The 20757-nt window shown below is 42.0% G+C and overlaps 1 protein-coding gene across 1 annotated transcript in view; it reads right to left on the reverse strand.

The window, feature by feature from the left end:
- LCP1 (lymphocyte cytosolic protein 1) overlaps positions 1-19814 on the reverse strand; it is a 30188-nt gene extending 10374 nt beyond the window's left edge. Inside the window, exons 1-7 of the mRNA XM_035553415.2 lie at positions 19752-19814; positions 10598-10680; positions 7718-7869; positions 6718-6847; positions 5432-5564; positions 4760-4841; positions 2657-2822 (exon numbers count right to left, since the gene is read on the reverse strand). Of these exons, the coding sequence (XP_035409308.1) occupies positions 2657-2822; positions 4760-4841; positions 5432-5564; positions 6718-6847; positions 7718-7869; positions 10598-10664 (730 nt within the window). The 5' untranslated portion in view covers positions 10665-10680; positions 19752-19814. The remainder of the gene's footprint in view (positions 1-2656; positions 2823-4759; positions 4842-5431; positions 5565-6717; positions 6848-7717; positions 7870-10597; positions 10681-19751) is intronic.
- Positions 19815-20757: the final 943 nt, after the last annotated feature.

Below are 20757 nucleotides of genomic sequence, written 5' to 3' on the forward strand. Positions count from 1 at the left end.
TACAAAATGTACCACTGGTTTAGAAAGGGACAATATGTCATACTACCTTGACATGTTTCTCCTGTCTTTTGTAATTTCTTGAACAAAATGGGGATTTGCTACATAAAAGAAACAGTGGAAATCTAATATATCTAGAGTTCCATAGATAATTTCATACAGGGTACTATAGGATTAAACTGTAACAGAATGGGAAAATAGAAACATTTTAAAGTAGACACTGCATTTTGTGAAGAGAAGAATGCTAACGCTGAGAGAAGTACACTGGAAGACGGATTCTAGTGGAGTATATCATGGATGGATTTTGGGATAAATGTTTTATTAAAAAAAAAAATTATTTCAGCACAAATACTAGCAATGTGCAAAAAAATATGACATTATTCACTAGGTGGCATAGTTAATACAAAAGACAGTCAGGAAATCAGACAGGAAGAACTAGATGGCAGTCAGTAACAGAAAATGAGTGAAATTCAATAGTACCATGTTCAAAGACACTCACTGGGGAATTAATATGAATACCCCCTACTAGCTAAAAGCTTCTTATTACGAACAGAGGATGAGCATAACCTGACTGTATCAGGTGTCTTCTGAGCTAATCTGAGCCACTATGTGATATGACCAGAGAAAAACAAACACGATATTAGTGCACCCCGGGTATTTCCCATAGAGGTTGGGATGTATTACTGCCTTGATACTAGCTGCTGTGCTGGGTCTGGCTGGGATGGAGTTACCTTTCCCTGCAGCAGCCCATGCAGTGCTGTGCTCTGCACTTGTAGCTAGCACAGCACTGGCATCACACCAGTGTTGTGTCTGTGACTGAGCAGTGCTGGCACAGCATCAGGGCTCCCTCCAAGCCCCCCAGAGCCAGCAGGCTGGGGGTGGGCAAGAGGTGAGGAGGGGACACCACCAGGGCAGCTGTCCTAAACCGACCAAAGGGATATTTCATGCCTTGTGGTGTCACACTCGGCAATAAAAGGTGGGAAATGAGAAGGACGGGGGGGCTCTCGTTATGAAGATGTCTGTCCTCCCAAACAACCACTACGTGCATTGAGGCCTTGCTTCCTGGGACGTGGCCAGACTTCGCTCGTTGATGGGAAGTAGAGAATATTTCTTTTTACTTCTCTCTGTACTTCTGTGCTGCCTTTGCTTGTTTTTTCCCCTCTCTTTGCCCTTTAATTAAATTAACCTTATCTCAACCTATGAGCCTTTTTCTTCTTTCCAGCATACTTTCTTCTTCTCCCCCTCTTCTTTTGAGGAGGGGGAGTGAGAGAGTGGTTGCGGTGGAGTTTGGCTGCACTGGAGGGTAAAACCAGCACAGCTACTCTTGTGAGGTCTTTGGGAATACAATAGCCCGTATTCAAGAAGGAGGAATTTCACCTGGAACAGCCGTAGAGGAAGGCTATCAGTAAAAGAGAGAACCTGAAAAGAAATCGTAATGATGATGGTTTGTCTACCCCTACAAACTGAAGTCTGAGATGAGAGGTAAAGAAGAAAATACCATTAAGGGAAAAGATCTACTAAACAGGGTACGGCTGCCAGCTTGACCATCATTGCTACGTAACAAAGGAATGGGAACTGGGAATTCTGGAAACTGGTCTCTCTGGCTATGAAAGGGTTAGAAGATGCAAGGGGTGAAGCAATGAAGGTAATACTTGCAGGAGGTACGGTAACAGAAGGGAAGTGGTGCCACTACTGGCTGAGCAAACTATCCAGAGAGGCAGGAAACAAAGCATCAAGAAGTGATGCCATGTAGACTGTGTACACACCCACAGCTTCCCACTGAAGCAAGTTCATGGAGAACTTTGGTACTGGCAAGACACATCTGGAGCGTTGTGTCCAGTTTGGGATTCCCCAGTACAAGATACACTGATGACTGCAGCAAGTTCAGCAGAAGGACATCAAGATGTTGGGCTGAGTACGTGACACATGAGAAGAGGTTGGGAAAACTGGGTTTGTTCAGCATGGAAAGAGGTCTGAGAGGGGAATTAACTACTGACTTCAACAACTACAGAGGGGATGGAGCTGTATTTTCCCTATATACACAGCAAAAGGACAAGAAGTTGCAGCACAAGTTGGAGGAAGGGAAATTCCAATTAGACATAAGAAACAAAATCACAGTGAGAGTGGTTAGCGCTGGAACGGGTTGCTCAGAGACCACAAGAGAAGGCCCTAAACAACCTCATTAACTTGGAGGCTGGTCCAGCTGGTGGTTGGATGCCAGACCAGAGGTCCCTTCCAGCCTAAATTATTCTGTGATCATATAAATCAAATTTTGCCAAGAAAAGGAGAAGATTGGCACTGGTTTCATCAAAAGCAAGAAAGCTTCCTGAATGCAGTGTAGCATTTCCTTGATCCCAGATTTAGACAGAATTAATTTTGTGTCAACCAGAGTGCCAAAACACCAATATACCTGGGTGTAGGCCATCAATCCTCACCAAATGAGCATGAAATTGGCTTTGCACATACAAGCCTACATACACCCCTGGAGTTTGGAGTGCCAGAACTTGTGGAAGGCAAGGGATATGACAACAATCAAAAAGACAGTCAACACAGACTTGGATAAAAATTTGAATTAAGACTTTTTTTTAAAAAAAAAAGCTGTATTAAGAAGACTGTTCAGTAATAACAATACAGCACTGAAACCATGAGCCACACATACCTTCATTCCTGCTGATCTCTATGTCGGCAAAGAGCCCAATTTTGATGACTTGCCATAAAAGACCCAAAACCAGGTAAGGCTTCCCTTCTTTTAAGTCTTCAGCTCCAATGTTAACAACATGGCACCCAATGGCTGAAGCAGAGTTCAGAGCCAGGTTCAGGTTTTCCTAGGGAAGAAAGAGAAGGTCCGAATGATACGATAACTGAAGAGCTGAGGGTACAAGAAGGGAACACAGGCAAAACTACTAAAATCTGCAAGCAACTTCACTGGTACAAGTGGGCCCAGTGCTGGGCGTAGGGAGCAGGGGAACCCAGAATCTCCTAGAATTACAAATAAATTCTTAGTCCCAACACAAAGGTGGAAAGGATCCTTTTGACAAAGATAAAACTCTTGGATGCCTGGTCTCACTATGTCACAAGGCACTGGAGCTCAGAGCACGTCTGCACTCGCAGTGATGTTCTGGCTCAGTCCTGGTGTCACAGCCAGGCTCTCTTCCTACCCACATTGGTAAGGCACAAACACAAGTTCAAATTCAGACCTGGCTTCAGCATGGGGTAAACTCTCCTCCACTCAATCTTGCACTCCTGCAGGAATGAGGGAGCTGACCAGCAGGTACTCCAGATAAGCAAACGCCCTAACAGCCAAAATACAAGTAAGTGTCTAGTTGGCAACGTATACAAAAATACTTGGTTGTAAGAATCAGTACGAATAAACCTGTTGTATTTTTAACCTTGGGATTAAGCCAAGGTCAGAACTGGTCAGGCCTGGGTATTTTCTTTTTGAGTATTGGGGTGTGGAGCCCTGGGCTGGGAGTGTTTAGTGGAGGCAAAGGGCTTCTGTAATTCACAGTGAGGGGCAGGAAGAAAATGATGCTTCACCACTTCCTTCCCATTTAAAACAAAGTGTGTAAGAAAATCTGACCCACAGTTATGCAATATTCAGAGAGGAGGCTTGTTAAACAGGGAAAGTAAAGCAGGCAAAAAAGCCTGGCAAATACCATTTATCACACAGATTTGCAATATTCACCTGAATTTCACCGCTGCTAGCACGACAAAGAGATTTGATTAGATACAAAATGCATGGAGAGATACAGTGTAAATTCTCATAAGCTGGAAAAATTGGAGCATTTCAAATTAATTATCTTTTCTCCACCAGACAGCTGTAAAAGGGTTAAGTTAAAGTGGAAGCTATATTGATCAAATCATGTCTACATGTGACAGGGATTGATCTGGGCTGCATCACTAAGTGATGCTGCTGACCAAAACGATTAGAACTGAAAAATGTGGTATACAGCATAAAAATCCAATTTAATGGCTTCTGAGCTTACTTGAGCCTGGCTAATGTTCCATCTAATCAGAGTAGCTGAGGGCTAAACTGGGTTAGGTTCACATCCATTCCAAATATCTATTTATATTCTGTACTCAGATATATGGACTCCGTTCATATAAAAATACCTCTCTATATACTGCTGTGTGAGAAACACAATAAACGTTAAATAGGTGAAAATTCACCTTTTTGTCCAATTTTAAAATCATATCTATGTGTACATAATAGCAATAAAGAAGGGATTCAGTTTTCAAGGTGAAAAAGTACAGATTGTAAAGGACAGGCAAGGACTCTGGTTCCACCTCAGGCATGTAGCACCACAGTGCTGCCCGGACCACAGTTAGTATTTGGGTGAGGGCCTCAGACTGCAACAGGACAGCTGTGAATTTAAGTAAGTCCAAGGCCATGCCTGGGTGACCTGGAAGGGGGCATTCAGCTTTCTGAGGGTTACTGCAGCTGGAATTTGTCATCAAATTATCTCATTGTTCTTGCATTCATATGGCATCTTCCACAGAAGTATCCAAAGCTTTGACCTGGTAAATATTTATATACTGGTTTAAGGACAAATACAAAATTTGTCTAGTCAGATTATTCAAATGTTTCCAAAAAAAAAACAGAAATCTAAACCTTCTTTACCATGTAATCCTGAGCATCTCACTTTGCCACAAATAATTTTGAGTGATTGCTTTGTGCAGGACCATCTGCAGCCTCTGCTCTAAGTGTTTACACTGGAGCATCCTAAGTGAAGAAGCAAGGAATCCTGTTACATTTTTGTACCTGTATCGTGAAGGGTGTGAGTTTCTTCTTGTTTATTGTTCTCTCATCAATGGTATCCGGGACTGAAAAGTTGATCATCTTACTGGAAAAAAAAAAAAAAAGAAAAAAAAAAAGAAAAACACTAGTAGCTGCAAATGCACAAAATGCAGATAGAGCTTTTGTCACTAGACTGAAGAATTCAATTAAAGAGGGGGAGAGTTACTAAGTGAACACAGATAGTCAGCCTCTGCCCTTTACATATACATTAACACATGCAATACTTGAGCAACTATTTTGAGTCACATGCCAAATGTGCTATAAATGCCAGGCAAGAATACCATAATGTAAAGTTGTACAAGAAGTTTCTTTTGCAGAAATTCCTGTGAAACCACTTACTAACTTATGCTGATTCTTGTGAAACCCAAAAAGCCCTTGAACAAAAATAGAAACAAGTAACTACTCAGGGCAAGTTTCACTGAATTCATCTCATTTTACAGGTCTGGAGGCAAAGAAAAACTCGTTTAAATTGAAAGAAGCTTTATCTTTATGAAGAGAAAAGGAGCAACAAAACTAGACCCGAATCTGCAAAGAGTCCTGAACCTAACTGTAAAGTCAGCAGCTTCCATGTAAGCAGTGGTGTGTGTTTCTGCAGGCTTATGGTTTGCATTTATGAGAAATACAGGTATTATTTACCAAAGCACTATGCCATCACCAACCGCCTGGAAGAGATCATCTGTTTCTGGATTCATTGGGACCACGTGTTTACAGTCAGGGTCCTTCTCAAGAGCTTTGTTAATCCAGTTGACGAAGGCATACTTTTCTTCCTCTGTGGACACAACACCAAATCCATCAGTTTGCTGTGTTACATCTCCACCATCATTTTACTTTCAAAGGCGGGACTCGTGGGGGAAAAGACTCCTGAATCTGAATGTGACTAATTACAGAACTTCTACAAGGGAAGAAGGCTCTGAGGAGACAGGCAAAAGGTATGAGGTTGTGAAAGTCATGAACGGATGAAGAAGGATGTATGGGGTGACCGACCACAGCTGTTGTGAGGGGAGCAGAACTTAATCTTGTCACGAAGGGAAGCAGGGGGTATCATTTATTCTGTACAAGTGGGTTCTGTACTTCAGCTGAGTGAATCAGCGAACTGTTATGTACGAACATGTAACTGTTCATCCCTAAGTTAATCAAGAGAATGCAAATATATGTCTTCCTGAATTAGCCAGACCAGTATGGGGGAATATACATGGCTCAGCCCAGTAAAAAGTAGAAAATCTGAAAAATAAACAAAATGAGTTGACAAGAGCAATGGGCTTCAGTACATTCAACCCTCCATATTCCTTTCCACTGAATGGGGTTGCCCATTGTCATGAGGGTGAGCATGTTATAGAGATGGGTAATTAAATTCCCATGATTCAACTGTATGTTGCAATAGCTACGCTCTGCTAAGCATAATTTGCATTTACACAGTGACTTGAATGCATTGAGCCCTGGTGGGGTTATGCCCTCTTTAGCAAAAAGGTCAGGAACCATTTGGCTGCAGGTTTACAGAGGGACTACTATAGAAGAGGGAAAATGTATGAAGAAATGGGTTAGCAATAGCAGGGATCCCTTGCCTTGCCTTGCTGGTGAGCAGGGACAGCAAAGGGTCAGAGTCTTCATGCAGCTGAAGCCATGTCAGGAGGCTACAAGGCTTTCCTGATGGGGGAAGCTAAGGCAGATGGAGCTTTCTTCTGTAGTCCCAGCTCTGTCCACTCCAGTAAAGCAGCTCACACTATTTTTGACAAGGATCTGACTCTGGTGTTTTGTCACTTTCACAACTCTTTGCCTCAAATCATCTTCTCCTGAGCAATCTCTACAGCTGCCAAACCTCACAGAAGCCAAAGCCCCTGGATTTGCACCAAGATAAGGTGCAGACAAATCCCCATGAGGACATTTGCTCCTGGTTGCTACCAGCATAGGGCCCCTGTACCTACCTGAGTAAGAGTGTTGTGTGCCAGCACTGGACTGCTCTGACATCCCACCAATAGCACAGATCCCCTCCTTTTTGTTGATTTGTTTTCGGAATGACTTAGCAACATCGTCACTTTTCAGGTTTTGGAAAATCTTTCAAGCAAAAGAGACAGATTAAAATTTTCAGAGAGTTAAATCAAGCTTTTTTAAACCCTCTGCTTTACACATATAGAAGCACAGCTTGTGTGCTGTTTAGTAGATTTCTGTGTAATAACTGTTATCTGCTCTTATATTTTCAAAGCCATGAACAAAGATCAGCTAAGTGACAGAAGCATATATGGTGTGAAACTACATAGCTGAAGTTTTCAGGAGGAGTGCCTTTGAAGTTTTCAGTTTGAGAAAAGGGCAAATAAAAATCTGTTTCTCCATCCCAAGGGAAATTTTAGCATTTGCTTTTGTCACAGTTCAGGCCAGAAAAAAGAAGTGTTTTTTTTTGTTTGTTTTGTTTTTAATAGAAAAAATATCCCATAAAGTTTTCATTTTCAATCTGTTGAAATTTTTCATATCCATCTAGCCATAGTATTATCTTCTTGCAACTTATAACTGAAAAACTTCATCCCATTGCCTTAACCAAACTGCAAGATATTAAGTCTGTTCAATACATAGCTGCATTCATTTAATTTGTCCCAGTTAACTGCAGGATTTCTAGTCTGGTTACAACCTGCTCTTGCCTTCTCCAGCAAGGGAACACATTGGCCAAATGATATGCCCATGAGACCCTGTGCTCATGGCTCTCCTGTGCCCCAGGGACCACCCCGAACACCACAGATAATGAAAACATTTTGGGGAAAACTAAATATTTACCCACAGAAAAGGTCAGTTTTGTGGAAACTATTCTCAGCTAAAACATTGAACTGAAAATTCCCAACAAACTCTATTATTTAGAAGTGGTCTGTTTTTGTGTGTGAGTATGTGTGTTTTTCCTTCTTCTGCATTTATCCTCTAAAATAATATCTCACTTACTGAAATAAATTCATCAAAGCTGATCCTGCCATCCTCTGTGGTTGTCAAATTCTGAACGAGTTCTCTGGCTTTATATCCTGGGAGAGGGAGGTTGGCTGCCTTCAACACATCCGTTAAATCGTTGGCATGGATGAAGCCGTTCCCACTAATATCTGCAAAAATTAAAACAAATGTTTAGATTCTCTACCAGCCCAATGAAATTTTCTGCACACAAAGGCTGTTGCTTTTATTTCACCTGAAGAAGTGTACATTATATATAAAGATTTGTTATCCTGAAGTTCATTATTTTCAACCACTGCAGTGGCATTTACACCCCAAAAAATTTACCATCACCATTTAACAAACAAAAACTCATGCTGGTGAATTTACACATTTTAGACACATAGTAATATTTTAACAAAGCTATGTTTAGATGGATACAATTGATTTTTCAGAGTTTACATACAGAAAAACACATAAGTGGTTTACGAAGAGATTATCCTGCCTACAGAGCAGCTAAGAGGTGATAATGAGTTACACACTACATCCGCATATATTCATAGATGTAACTTGTGATTTTGGCCTGTTTTTTGCATCTAATATCATCGCAAGTCATGAGTTAAGAGGTTTGGAAATGCATATGTGTATTGGGTTCACGTTTGCAAGGGCTTGGAAGCAGGGGGCCTGCAGAGGTGGCCTCTGTGAGCAGAGCCCAGCAGCTGCCCCATGTCAGATCAGAGCCAGCTCCAGATGACTCCACAGGGACCCGCCACTGGCCAGAGCTGAGCCATGAGTGACACTTGTTGGGCCTCAGGGAGAGCAGATTGAAGAAAGGGAAACAAAAAACTGTTGTGCAACAGCAGCTGGGAGAGAGGAGTGAGAAGCTGCCCTGCAGCCCCCCACGTCAGTGCAGCAGGAGGGCAGGAGGTGCCCCAGGCAGGCAGCAGCAGTTCCCCTGCGGCCTGTGGAGAGGCCCCTGGTGGAGCAGGCTGTCCCCCTGCAGCCCATGGGTCCCACATGGAGCAGATCTCCACACTGCAGCCCCCCCGTGGAGGAGCCCCCGGTGGAACAGGTGGATGTGGCCTGGAGGAGGCTGCGGCCCATGGAGAGCCCCCGCAGGAGCAGGCCCCGGGCCGGAGCTGCAGCCCGTGGAGAGGAGCCCACGCAGGAGCAGGGGGTCTGGGGGTGCCAGAATCCCGTGGGAGGGACCCCACGTGGAGCAGGGGCAGAGAGTGACCGTGAGGGAGCAGCAGAGACGAAGCATCAGGGACTGACCGCAGCCCCCATTTCCCGTTCCCCTGCGTCACTTGGGGGGAGGAGGTGGAAGAGGCTGGATGGGGGGAAGGTGTTTTTCGTTTGTTTTCTGTTTCTCACTGTTCTAGTCTGCCTGTGATAGACAAAAAAAAAATTATTAATCTCCCTATGCTGAGTCTGCTTTGTCCATGATGGTAATTGGTTGGTAATCTCCCTGTTCTTATCTCAGCCCTTGAGCCCTTTCCATCGTATTTTCTCCCCCTCTTCCTTTGAGGAGGGGGAGTGAGAGAGCGGTAGTGGTGGAGCGCAGCTGCCCAGCAGGGTAGAAACACTACAATTCTTTTTGGAACTGCGCTTAAAATAAAAACGTGTATGTTCCTCTGGGATGGTGCAGACATGGACAGTCCTGCTGAGCCTTTTGCAAGATCCAGGGTAAGATTTTATGAGATCATTAAGTTAAATAGTTCTTCTCTACCAGTTTATGAAAATCTCCACACAGAAAAATAAATAAATAAATAAATAAATAACAACCCTTACTCTATTGCATGGAGAGCTTCTGTTAAAACACTGTATATTTATATAGAGTGTTATATATATAGTTTAAAATGTAATATATAGTATATACATACTCAAAAATAGGTTTGTATTCATTTTTTTATATATCTGTTTCTTATTCTGCAGTCTTTTTTCCCCAGCCCAGAGGCAGAGGTGATTTCAAAGAGGCAGGTGTCAATTTCCTGTGTGGTGAGCTGCAAACTGAGTTGTTGCAGGCTGCAAAAAGGGCTGAGCCCTTAGCTGTCAGCATCTGCAGCTTGGATTAATACAGATTGCAGAGAGCATCCTACCCATCTCTGAAGTCATACAACAAAAGGATCTGGACTTGGAGAGGGAAATGTCTTGAAAAGGAATGAGAGCATCCTTCCAGACTTTGGGTACAGTCCAGTGCTTTAGGTACACTGGCACACACAATGACCAGGTGTTTCAAATTTTGCCTGAACTGCTGTGTGCTCAGAAATGAAAAGATCATCACCTGAATCAGTAAGGACAACTGATAACACATAATCCAGTAAGGCTGACGGATCAATACAAGTAAGTCAGCTGTGAGAAACACAAGGACTTTTTCTGAGGATTTGGGTAGACAGTGACAGATCCGCATGACTTTAAGGGAAACAAATCAGTGGAGACCTTTGAAGGCTCATAAAGGAAACACAGTTGAAAAATAACTAGGGCTTAAAAGGTCACAGTAAAGGGATTACAAATTTTGTAGCTATTTGCACATTTGTTCCCTGCAGACCCTGCCTCCCTGGGAGTACTCAATTTGCATTAAAGTAAAAACCTATTCTTTTCCAAATCATTTTCCAGGAGTAAACAGCATTTTTAGGAAAACACTTCCAAGTATTTCTAACATGGTTTTCTGTATAGGTGTTTTTTCAAGTTATTTCATAATATCTGCTGTTACGCCTCTAGTACTGCTCTGCAGTGTGCTACTGTGATTTTGGCTGGGAGGTCTCCAGGAGCAGGCAGGACTTGCTGTGGTTTCTGTGACACAGCAGATCAGCGCTGGTGTAAACTCCGTTTCAGCATGGATGGTCAGCGTTGGAGCAAAGAGCCAGCTACAACTTCACACTCCTTTCTGGTCGTACTCACCCACTTTGCTGAAAGCCTCCCGGAGCTCTGCCATCTCCTCCTCTGAGAAGTGTGCTGTCGACGCCATGCTTTATCTGTAAAATCTGCAAGAGGAAAGCACTCATTTTCGTGCGGTTCCCTTTTGGGTTTGTAATCATCACAAAAAGGAGGGATTTTCATTATGGATTTAAATTTTTTTTTTGAGTTAACAGCATGGATCCAAATTGTCATAGCAGTTCTCCAGAACTGAATGCCCAGTTCCTGCATCCCAAAACCAAGTGATGGGTTAAAATCCCGAGTACCTGAGGTATAAATCCATGTCACTCCTGTTGTTTTGCCAAATCCTACTCAAAATCCCAACAGCTTTGCTTACACTAACTTCACTGGAATTAAATCCTACTCCTCAGTTTTGTTTCTTATGGAGAAAAGCAAACAAAATTATGCTGTTTTGTTGTATTTCCCCTTTTGGACACATGACTCGCCATAGCGCAGGGTGTTTCTTCAGCAGCCCTGGCAGCACTGCCTACTTACTCCCTGAGCTCTAGTTTGCAGATAACACTCTGGCTCCCTAGTAAGGAGGCAGGTCACCCTTAGGGGGTCAATGAATGGAGGGAGGCACCTTCACAAGGAGTTGGAGCACCAGGGTGGGCTTCCCAGATGGATGTCTCTCCTTCTGGCTGTAGGGAGAGGTTAGGGACTTGCCCACTGAAGAAGTGCCTAAGATTAGGTAGCACTTTAGGGATGGATGGCTGGAAGAAGTTTTCCTGCCTTTCCTTTCATCAAAGCCATGAGGAAGGGGTTAGACTGGACTTATTTTGATTATTAAAAAAGGTGCCTAGAAATGGAAAATTTACTTCTGCTCGTTACATCATCCAACACAATGCCATAAGATGCACTTTATACTAACCCCTCTGCTTTTCACTGCACCTACTGTCCCTCACATCTCTTCGTGGAGGAAACTATTCAGAAGAAAAGCTATTTATTATTCTGTATTTGTGAGAATGACTTTAGTGTCTTATGTCTTTTTAAGTATTAATTAAGCAAACAACTATTTAAATAAAATAGAATGGAAACCTGAGTTGATCTTGGAAAGGGGTGGCTGCAGTTGCAGTGTTTAAATTAAAAAAAAAAAAGAAATCAGAAAAGAAATTCAGAAATAGCACATTCCCAGACTAAAAGCACCATTGCATTCTAGATACTTGGATTCCAAACTTTATATAAACATATTCAGGCAAGAATTAAAAAATGGCAGATTTTCTACAGCCCTCTACAAACATAGAGAGTTGTGCACAGTGTATCTAGGCTTCACATTTAATGCTTTCCTGAACTCAGGTATTGATTCCTTATTAATGAGCATCACTATGGAAATGGGTTTGAAATTGCCCAAAAGCAATCTCATGTACTTGGCTTTTTGTCTGCTCTCTCCCAGTGCTATCATGCTTTAGCTGCCTCATCACTGTGATTTTGGGGTAAGGCCTAGAAACAGCTTCCAGAGAAACGTCTGTTCAGCCACTACCTACAAATTCTATAAGGAATAGAGCATAATCCATATGGCAATGGCTCTCAGGGCCTGTGCAGTTTTCAGCACAATGGGGCTGATGATTGCTATTGAAGTACTAAGTAATTCCAATGGTACTTTCAAGGATTGTCTGTAAAAATCCCTGTGATCCACTAAGAATGTGGGTTATATATATTTGGGCACCATGAGATCCATAGTCTTCCTCTCATCTGTTATATGCTTATCTATTTTCTGCATGATTCCTCACTACTACTCTTTTTTCTTCATATTTTTGTAGCATGTGGGTTACCTAAGAACCTCCTGGACAAAGCTCCTGGAAAATCCATATTCCGCAGCAAGATCATCCATTCCTCTCCAGTCATTTTATCACGCAATACAATTTGTAACACAACTTTTAATAGCACTAAAGACTCTAGAGCATAACAGGGAAGAAACACAACAGGATGTTGCCTACTACTTTTGCAAAGAGTTTTATAACCTCTAGCAAAATTTATCACCAACCTAAGCTGGTCTTTTTTTGATTGCACCCAACCTGTTAAATACAGAATCCTATTAATAGTATGTATTTTTTACATGAGCGTATACTAATAATACATAACAGGATGAGGGTTTTTGCTGCAGTGCACCCTTCTGACATCTTTATTTAGGTCAGTATTGTCCATTCTTTTGTAAAGGTGGCCACACTTAGCAGGGAACCCTGAACTCAGGAAGAGAACTGGTCCTACATTACCCAAGGATTGGTTGTACTTGAATGATGGAGGCACTGAGAAGGCCTGCTCCAAATCACAACTGTGTTATACACTATTAAAAGTCATTATCATTTTTGAAATTGTTTAGGCAGTAAAACAGAACATGGGAAAATCAAGAGAGAGAGGCAGCTATAAAAATCCAAAGCAACAGACAGGAACAGACAGCAAACGAACAAATATATTTTTTATGAGCTTTTCTGTATATAAACTGCCTACTTTGCTCTGATCATTAAAAGTAAATTATATTTAGACACATAGAAATGCAAAATGCTTCTGGATAATGGTATGGAAGGTCAGGCCCTATATCTTCCTTCTGATTTTATCAGTCAAGACCAGAATAATTTGCTTCTAGAGGTCAAACACTTCCAGCACCTCGATGTCCTCAATGCAAAGTGAAATACCTTGGGCACCCAATCAAGAGAATTATCTAACAGCTCTAGGAACGATCCAATTACTGATAATCCACAAGGCATTGTAAGTACACATCTCTGCTCCAAAACATTTGCAAAATCAGTGCGATGAGACGGATGCAGAGAAAAAAATACAGAGAATGATACAGGAGCAATGACATTGAGCACAGGGATGGCAAGGAGCAGAGAGAAAAGCTGGGCAGGAGGGAGGGATAGCAAGAGGGAAGGGAATTTAAGAAGGAACAAATGTAAACACCAGCTTAGCTATCAGCACAAACGAGACTTTGAAGGTCATCAGCAGCTGGGAGGAAGGATCTTGAGTTTGGCATGGCTGAAGATCAGTGAAAGCACTGAAGTCCATCAGAGGCAACAAGATGAAAGTCAGAATATGCTTGGATGTGGAGGCAGGACGCTGACAGTGGAACTGCCAACAAGAAAGAAATGGAAGGTGATAAAAATTCAGAAGAACAATACTCCTTGAGACAGAGTGAGCTTCAGATCTTCATCAGAACACCTGAAATATACATTGCCTGGACGTGACACTTCATTCTTGTTTGCCAAACAGCAATAAGCCCACTATTGCAAAAGCAAAAAAGCTGTTGTGCAAATACACTCCTTGCTCAACACAAGACTGTTGAGTTACAGGTTTATGTAAAAAAGACAAAATGGTCTCACATGAGCTGCTGAGAACTGTAAAAAACAGATATCAAAACAGCCTCTATGAAGCATTCTTTCTCCTGCTGTCATATCCAAACCAAACCATGCTATAAGCCTCTTTTTATTTGACCTTACAGAAGGATCTACTATCACACTGTTTTGGGAGATCTGATAACAAACTATTTTCTGTCAGGAATGTAAAGGAAGAACTAAAACCCTAACATTACTGTTAAATTGAAACACAGCACTATTGATGTACCTTCATCTCTTTCGATTTTGAGTCCAGAGCCTGCGAAGTGGCCTTGTTATGTATTACTTAGCAAAGTGTGCATTCATGATGCAATATAAATAATAAATGGCAAAGCCATTAAAACCTAAAGGTTTCCATGACTTATATTAAACGGTTACCTTGTTTCATATTTCCCTCCATTTCTCTGCTGTTTACGCTTTATTACAGGCAAGACAATGAAAACCTTGAAGACGTAAAATTGCACTTGATAGATACACTTAAAGTCTCACTTTCCCCCAAAGCAAAAAAGCAAATTTCATGAGGCAGCATTACATTCTACAAGCAGATAGTAAGTGATCAGGATCAACATAACCATGAATCTGGTGTTGATAAAATTGAATGAATGACTAATATCTACTCATTTTATACCATTAGGGTTTTATTTCGTTAATGCACTAGCACTTTGATAATAACACGATTACCCCTCTAAGCTGTCGGAGAGTGACCAGATAATGGATTACACGTGTGTTCCCTGTCACAGAATTTCCCTAGTTCTTCCGCCTTCTTCTCTTCAAACTTATTTTTTCTGAAAGTGATGAAACACCAAGCATTTCAGTCTTGCGAAATACAGCTGTTAGAATTGCATGGGGAAGCACAAGACTGTGCCCCTTCCCCCCCCCAAAAAAAGTCCCTACACACAAAATTGTGCCATTTGCTTTATTAGAGTTCACAGCTCCGGCTCCTTCTCTTTTCTGTTTCTTCTCTCATCCACAAATTCAGTTTCCAAATGTCTAGCTTTCCATAAGGGTTGTGGAGTACTTCCTCAGCTCTTTCTCTTCCAGCTGATATCAGACAGGCAGGACAAGCATCCCTTTCCTGGTGCAGAGCCTACCTGGGACAATGGCACCAGCAGGCAGAAAGAAGTGCCCTTATAACTGCCAAGAAACTCTTGAGATACATCTGAAGTGCCAGAAAAATTATGAGGGAATGGGGATTATATTGGAGATCTTTATTCTTTATCCCATTCTTCTCGGGACCCTCCTCATTCCTGTTTGCTCATGGATATATCCCCAATAGGATATTCCATTCCAGAAATATTTCCCTCTATCTTTCTCTTATAAGGTCCCCCCCCACAAGTCCATATGTCCCCTGACACAACTACCACCCCTTTTTCGTGTATTTCTTTTCAAATTATGTCTCAATCAGCATATTTTCTACAGTATGGAAGGACTAAGGATGAGACAAGAGAAGATTTATGAATTGGGCTCTTTTAAGTGTTTTCCTGCCGGAGGCAAGTGTTGGCATTCTTGGTCTCACTAAGGAGCAAGAAAAAGAGAAATTCTTCAGTGGATCTCATGTTGAAAGAAGAATCAATGCTATAACCACAACAGTGTTCCCTAGAACTTCCTCAATTTCAAAGTTTCATCTTGCGCTCATTGACCAAAACAAAAAACAACTTTAACTAAAATGACCGAGGCAGAACCATCTTGTTGGCATTCAGCAAAACATACTGTTTTCCATAATCCAGAATAGTTTATCTCCCAATGAAACTTCATGTTCTTGGCACATGTGCTATTCTCATATATGCTCCTCATACATTTGTTAGTACCTATTGTTATTGTTACAGTTGTGATTAAAATAACATGCTTGCATCCCTGCACTAGCAGGGTGATCCATAATGCACACACAACCAAGCAGGACAGTAGCGTTAACACTACATTGAATTACTGCCAGTTTGGAGTAGTGATAATTTGTGGTGATGGCTCCAGGGAATCCAACCAGCTCAAAGAAGCACACGGTCCCATCAGTGGCTTTTATTCTAGTTCGGTGTCACAGCTTCCAGCCAGATTGCATCAACACTTATTTGTGAGAGGTTTTTTTTTTTTTTTTTTTTTTCTGCTGGAGATGTATGATATAAACCAGAATCAGTATGTCTCTGTGCCTCCTTCCTCACTGGTTAGTTAGTCAGCTACCCAGCTACTCTCCGTAACTGATAGCATTAACAAATACCATCAGGTTTTGAGCCACATATCAATTAGATGCATTTCTCACATAACAGCTTTGAAAATCATTGAAGATGTGTGAAGAATTGCAACATATTTGAACAAGTACTGTGGTTCATTAAAAAGTTCATTTTTCAAGTCATGCATTTAGTGGTATGACTATTTGCCTATTTAAATAGCTATAGATACACACATAGATAAGAGGTTTTTCTAATTTCTTTAACAATGCTGAACTAAATTTTAAATCCTAAGGTAGAAACATACTTGGTTCTAATAGCAATAGATAATTAATCCAAATTCTCACAGTGGCTTCAATCTGAGTAGCATCTTGATGTTTAAATCATCATATGGAATACAAAGAGAAGTCTTTCTGAAGGTGTGGCAAATGGTTCCTCCCTGATATGTGTTAAAGATTCACAATTAAACCCACAATAAATGACAATCTTTGCCTCAAAAGCATTTTAAAAGTTAAGTGTCTGCAACAGCAAAATCTCAATGTGTATAAAGACACTGGGATTATTAAGGTTCACATATATTAATTCACTATGGATTTGAAGAAACACAGAGAGAAGACATTTACCACTGTTTATAAAACAACTTGGTGATGTTCCATGAGTTATTTTCTTAATGTTCCATTTTATAAAGGACTTTATTTGTCACTGCAGTGCCTGAGTCCTAAATCAAATACAAATCAACAGGCCTTAGGAAGGGAAAATCCACAGAATTTACAGAGGAATGGAGAACTCTTTCCAATATACTGCCCAGCAGTAGGGAGTGCTAGTCCTTCAGGGAAATTAAGGCATTCAGGACGTATTTTTTGTTGGGTAACTTGTCTTTTCTGTCCCTTTACCAACAAAGCCTAGCTAGCTTTTAAGTGAAAACACATCCCCATAAAAATAGGAACAATTTTGATTTTTGAAGGCTTGTGGTGAAATTTTTTTTTTTTTTGACTGATGCTGGTTTTCAACCCAAGCCACACTAACTGACAGTTTCAGTCTTTCAGCAGATTTCCTATTTGGGAAAGAAAGCCCTGACCCACCCAGTCCCACCTTTGCTCACTACGGTGGGGGAAGAGGAGAACATCTCCTGGGGCTGCTTTGGATGCTGGTACGAGGAGCTACCCCACACCTGCCCCATCATGACCAGAGTGGCAGACTGGACACAAAATCCTGTGGCAGACAGATAAAAGCCTCCCTTCCTGTTCCCGTAAGGTAGTCATCATGCTGCAAAACGATGGCAGAAAGTCTGGTCACAACGTCCTGTGACTCAGACCCTGATGTCCTGCAAAAGCCCAGTATCTGATACAAGAAAAGGAGAGCATGGTTGGTGTTCCCAGCTCACTAGCAGGAAAACAGTTCCTACATGCATGGAAAATATTAATTATTATTATGATTGATTCCACCTACATTTACTGTAGGGTCTCTGGGTCTGCACTGGGGAACCACAGCAGCAAGTGGGACGGAAGGAGGCAGAATCCTCTTGAGCCCATTCCCTCTGAAGAAAAATTTGGCTTTATGGCACGCTTCCCCGAGTCCCCTCCAGTTTGCCTCATCTCTGCCTGTTTCTCCCTGTGTTCACACTGCCTCTGCGCTTGTTGGCAATTAATGCTCGCTGTTAATTCATCACAGCGAGCAACTTTGAAACGGTGCGAGCTCAACCAATGCAAGCCCCAGAGCGATTTATTTCCTGTCCTGCAGCTTTCCCCTTTGATGACTGAAAAGATGCACAGTGACCAGTGCAGAGCCCTACAGCACAGCTGGATTCAGGATGCTAAATGCCATTTCAATTTTTTTTAATAAATATTTTTCTTTTGAGGAATATTTTACTTTTTGTATCAGCATTTCACTGGAGTCTGATGTTTTGCATAAAGGGATAAGAGAATGAAAATCAGCTGCATTTCTGAACACATTATAATTTCCTGACCTCTCCCCTCCCTGTTACTTCTTTCTGAAGTTATTTCATAATTTTAAAAAAATATATAGTAATTATTTTTACTGTAGGATTTCCATCAAGATAGCTCTGCTCATGCTATGCAGCTGAGTGTTAGGCTGCTTATAACTTTATTTAGAAAGGAACAGGATTTAAAAAAATTGGTGGCATAATGAAACATGATGGAGTGCAAGGTAGATTTTGTGGGCAGGGAAGAAGCACTACTAGACTTGTTTAAATACAAGTTGTATATAGGACCTCAAACATTTAGTAGGCGTAAAAGTATTCACTCCAAACTCTTACTTGATTTCAATTGAGGAAGCAGATTCAAAAATCATAATGTAATAGAATACCTGCTCTTGTTTTGATTTTTTGTTGTTGTTTTGTTTTGTTGTTTTGTTTTTTTAACTATTGTGTGCGCACTTTCTTCAGCTTCTGAGCTAAGTAAATCTGGACCTCACGGTCAGGACTGACGCAGAAATCCCCACCGTCACTACCAGCAGGTACCTCCCAGTCCCTCCTGCCTCTAGCATCCCTTCTTGGCGGAGTTTCCCACCACGGAGGGGGTTTCCTCGTCTCCCCTTCACCCAGGAGAGCCCCATCCCCGATGCCAGCACCTCTGCAGCTCTTCTGGCGCCATCTTGAGAGGGCGAACCGCTCCTGTCTGACAAGCAGGCAGGGGGGAAGGTGGTTCATGCTGGAGCGTCTCCACACAAGAGATTTCAGGGTGTTTATCAAGTTGAAGAGCCACCTGCTGAGCACCCACCTGCACCTTTGACAGCAACATTTCATCTACCATTTGACAGAGATCATCTTCACTTGGTACCTGCAGCAGTGAGGGGTCAGTCAGCCAACGTGACTGCCAACACTACGAAAAAACTTAGGTCCTGTTTGTTTGAAAAGGCAACTTCCCCGCAGGCTTATGGGTCAGTTTACAGTGTTCAAACCAAATGCACATAGTGAGGAAACCACTATCTAACAAAAACAACAAGTCTACAGCTCTTGCAGAGCAAAAATGTAAGCCCAAACGTTCCTGTTCACAATATAACTTCCTAAGATTTCTGTACACATTTGCAAGTCAAAGTTCATCTAAACCCTGATCTAAAATCCCAAAGACAGTTTGACCAATTTCAACACTCAAAATATTCAAAGGCAAATAAAATGTTAGGACCACACCATATTACTGATTTTTTAAGCAAAAGTCCCTACTACAATCAGGCTCCAAAATCATGAATCAATTTGATTTATTGAGAGCAAATTTGTAAAAGCCTACAATGAATGTCCTAACAGTATGGTGCAAACAATACAGGCCGAAATACATTAGGTTTGAGAATCGGTGTTTTTCATCACTGGAATTAGAATCACCCTTTTACAAGGATCCACTCTGCAACCTAAATAACAGCTCATTAGTTTCTCCCATCCCGCCAAACTAATCAAATGCCAGTGAATGCGAGTCCAAAGACTACCACTCTGCTCAGCCATAGACCTCTCTACTCCATTAAATCCACCCGATACTTTCCCAAAGATCAGCAGAAACGCTCTGCACAAGATAATTGGAAAATAATTACGCTCATACCAAACCTGCACTTCTTTTTCATGGCGACCACAATTTCCTGTGCAGTTCAACTGCTCGTACGCTCAACGAGGGGTGTAAAAAACAGCAGGTGCTGGGATCTTACCTACCGGGCTCAAGCTGTGGGTCCCAACTGCTGGAGCAAGTGCTCGTCAGTCCGACAGAAAGGGGAGAACTTCTTAAAAAAGTAAAATTCGATGTAGGTTGGTAAACTGCAGAGGAGTATGTCAAAACAGCGTGACTAGAAAATCTTCTGCAGAGCAACTGCTCGAGCCCAGGACTGCAAGCCCAAGACTGAGCCCCGTGAGGGAAGTGACTGCTGACAAAACGTCATAGTGAAATAGATTTTGTCTTTATAAGGAAATTTAGCATTCTCTGGTCTCCCCTCCTCATCACCTCATTACTCATACAATAGGTCTGATACGTGCCACTTCCTCATAATGTCTTTTACCCCTCTTCAGTTCCTTTCTTTCCCACTAAGTGCATGCACACACACGCGATTTTACACCTTCTCCCTTTCATGATAAAACCAGATGCATTTTAGGATCACAGAATAACAAGGCCTGCAGCCCCACCCCTGCACTCAGAGGAGGGCTGGCTGTAAAGTCAGGTTGGGGCGCTCGCGGCACTGCCTCCACGGTTAGAGACTCCTCAGCATCTCTGTCAACACCTGCCAACGTTTGACTATGCTGGCTGTGAAAACTTCTTTCTCCTTGCATGCAGCTGGAATTTCCCTTGCTGCAACTTGTGACCTTCTATTCTCAGTGTGTGCCTCTGAAAAAAAAAGTCTCCATCTTCTCTATAAGCTCCAATTAGGCAGATGTAGATAGCAAGGTCATTCTCAGACTTCTTTCTCCTCCCCAGCCTAAACAAATCTTCTTCACCACTCTTCATACCTCACGTGCTTCAGCCCCCTGGCCATCTTGGTTGCTCCCTACAGTTCTTCTTGTACAGGGGAGCCGCAGATAGGACAAGGCACTCACGCAGCCTCACAGCTGACACCAACTTCAAGGACGCATTTCCCAGGTACCTTGAGGGTCAAGTGCAAAAGTGCTTAAAATGGATGCAAACATTAGCTGCCTTTCAACACCGAAGACGCAGAGTTTAAGAGA

Source organism: Cygnus atratus, chromosome 1, assembly GCF_013377495.2.
Source record: "Cygnus atratus isolate AKBS03 ecotype Queensland, Australia chromosome 1, CAtr_DNAZoo_HiC_assembly, whole genome shotgun sequence".
In the NCBI taxonomy this organism is placed as follows: Eukaryota; Metazoa; Chordata; class Aves; order Anseriformes; family Anatidae; genus Cygnus; species Cygnus atratus.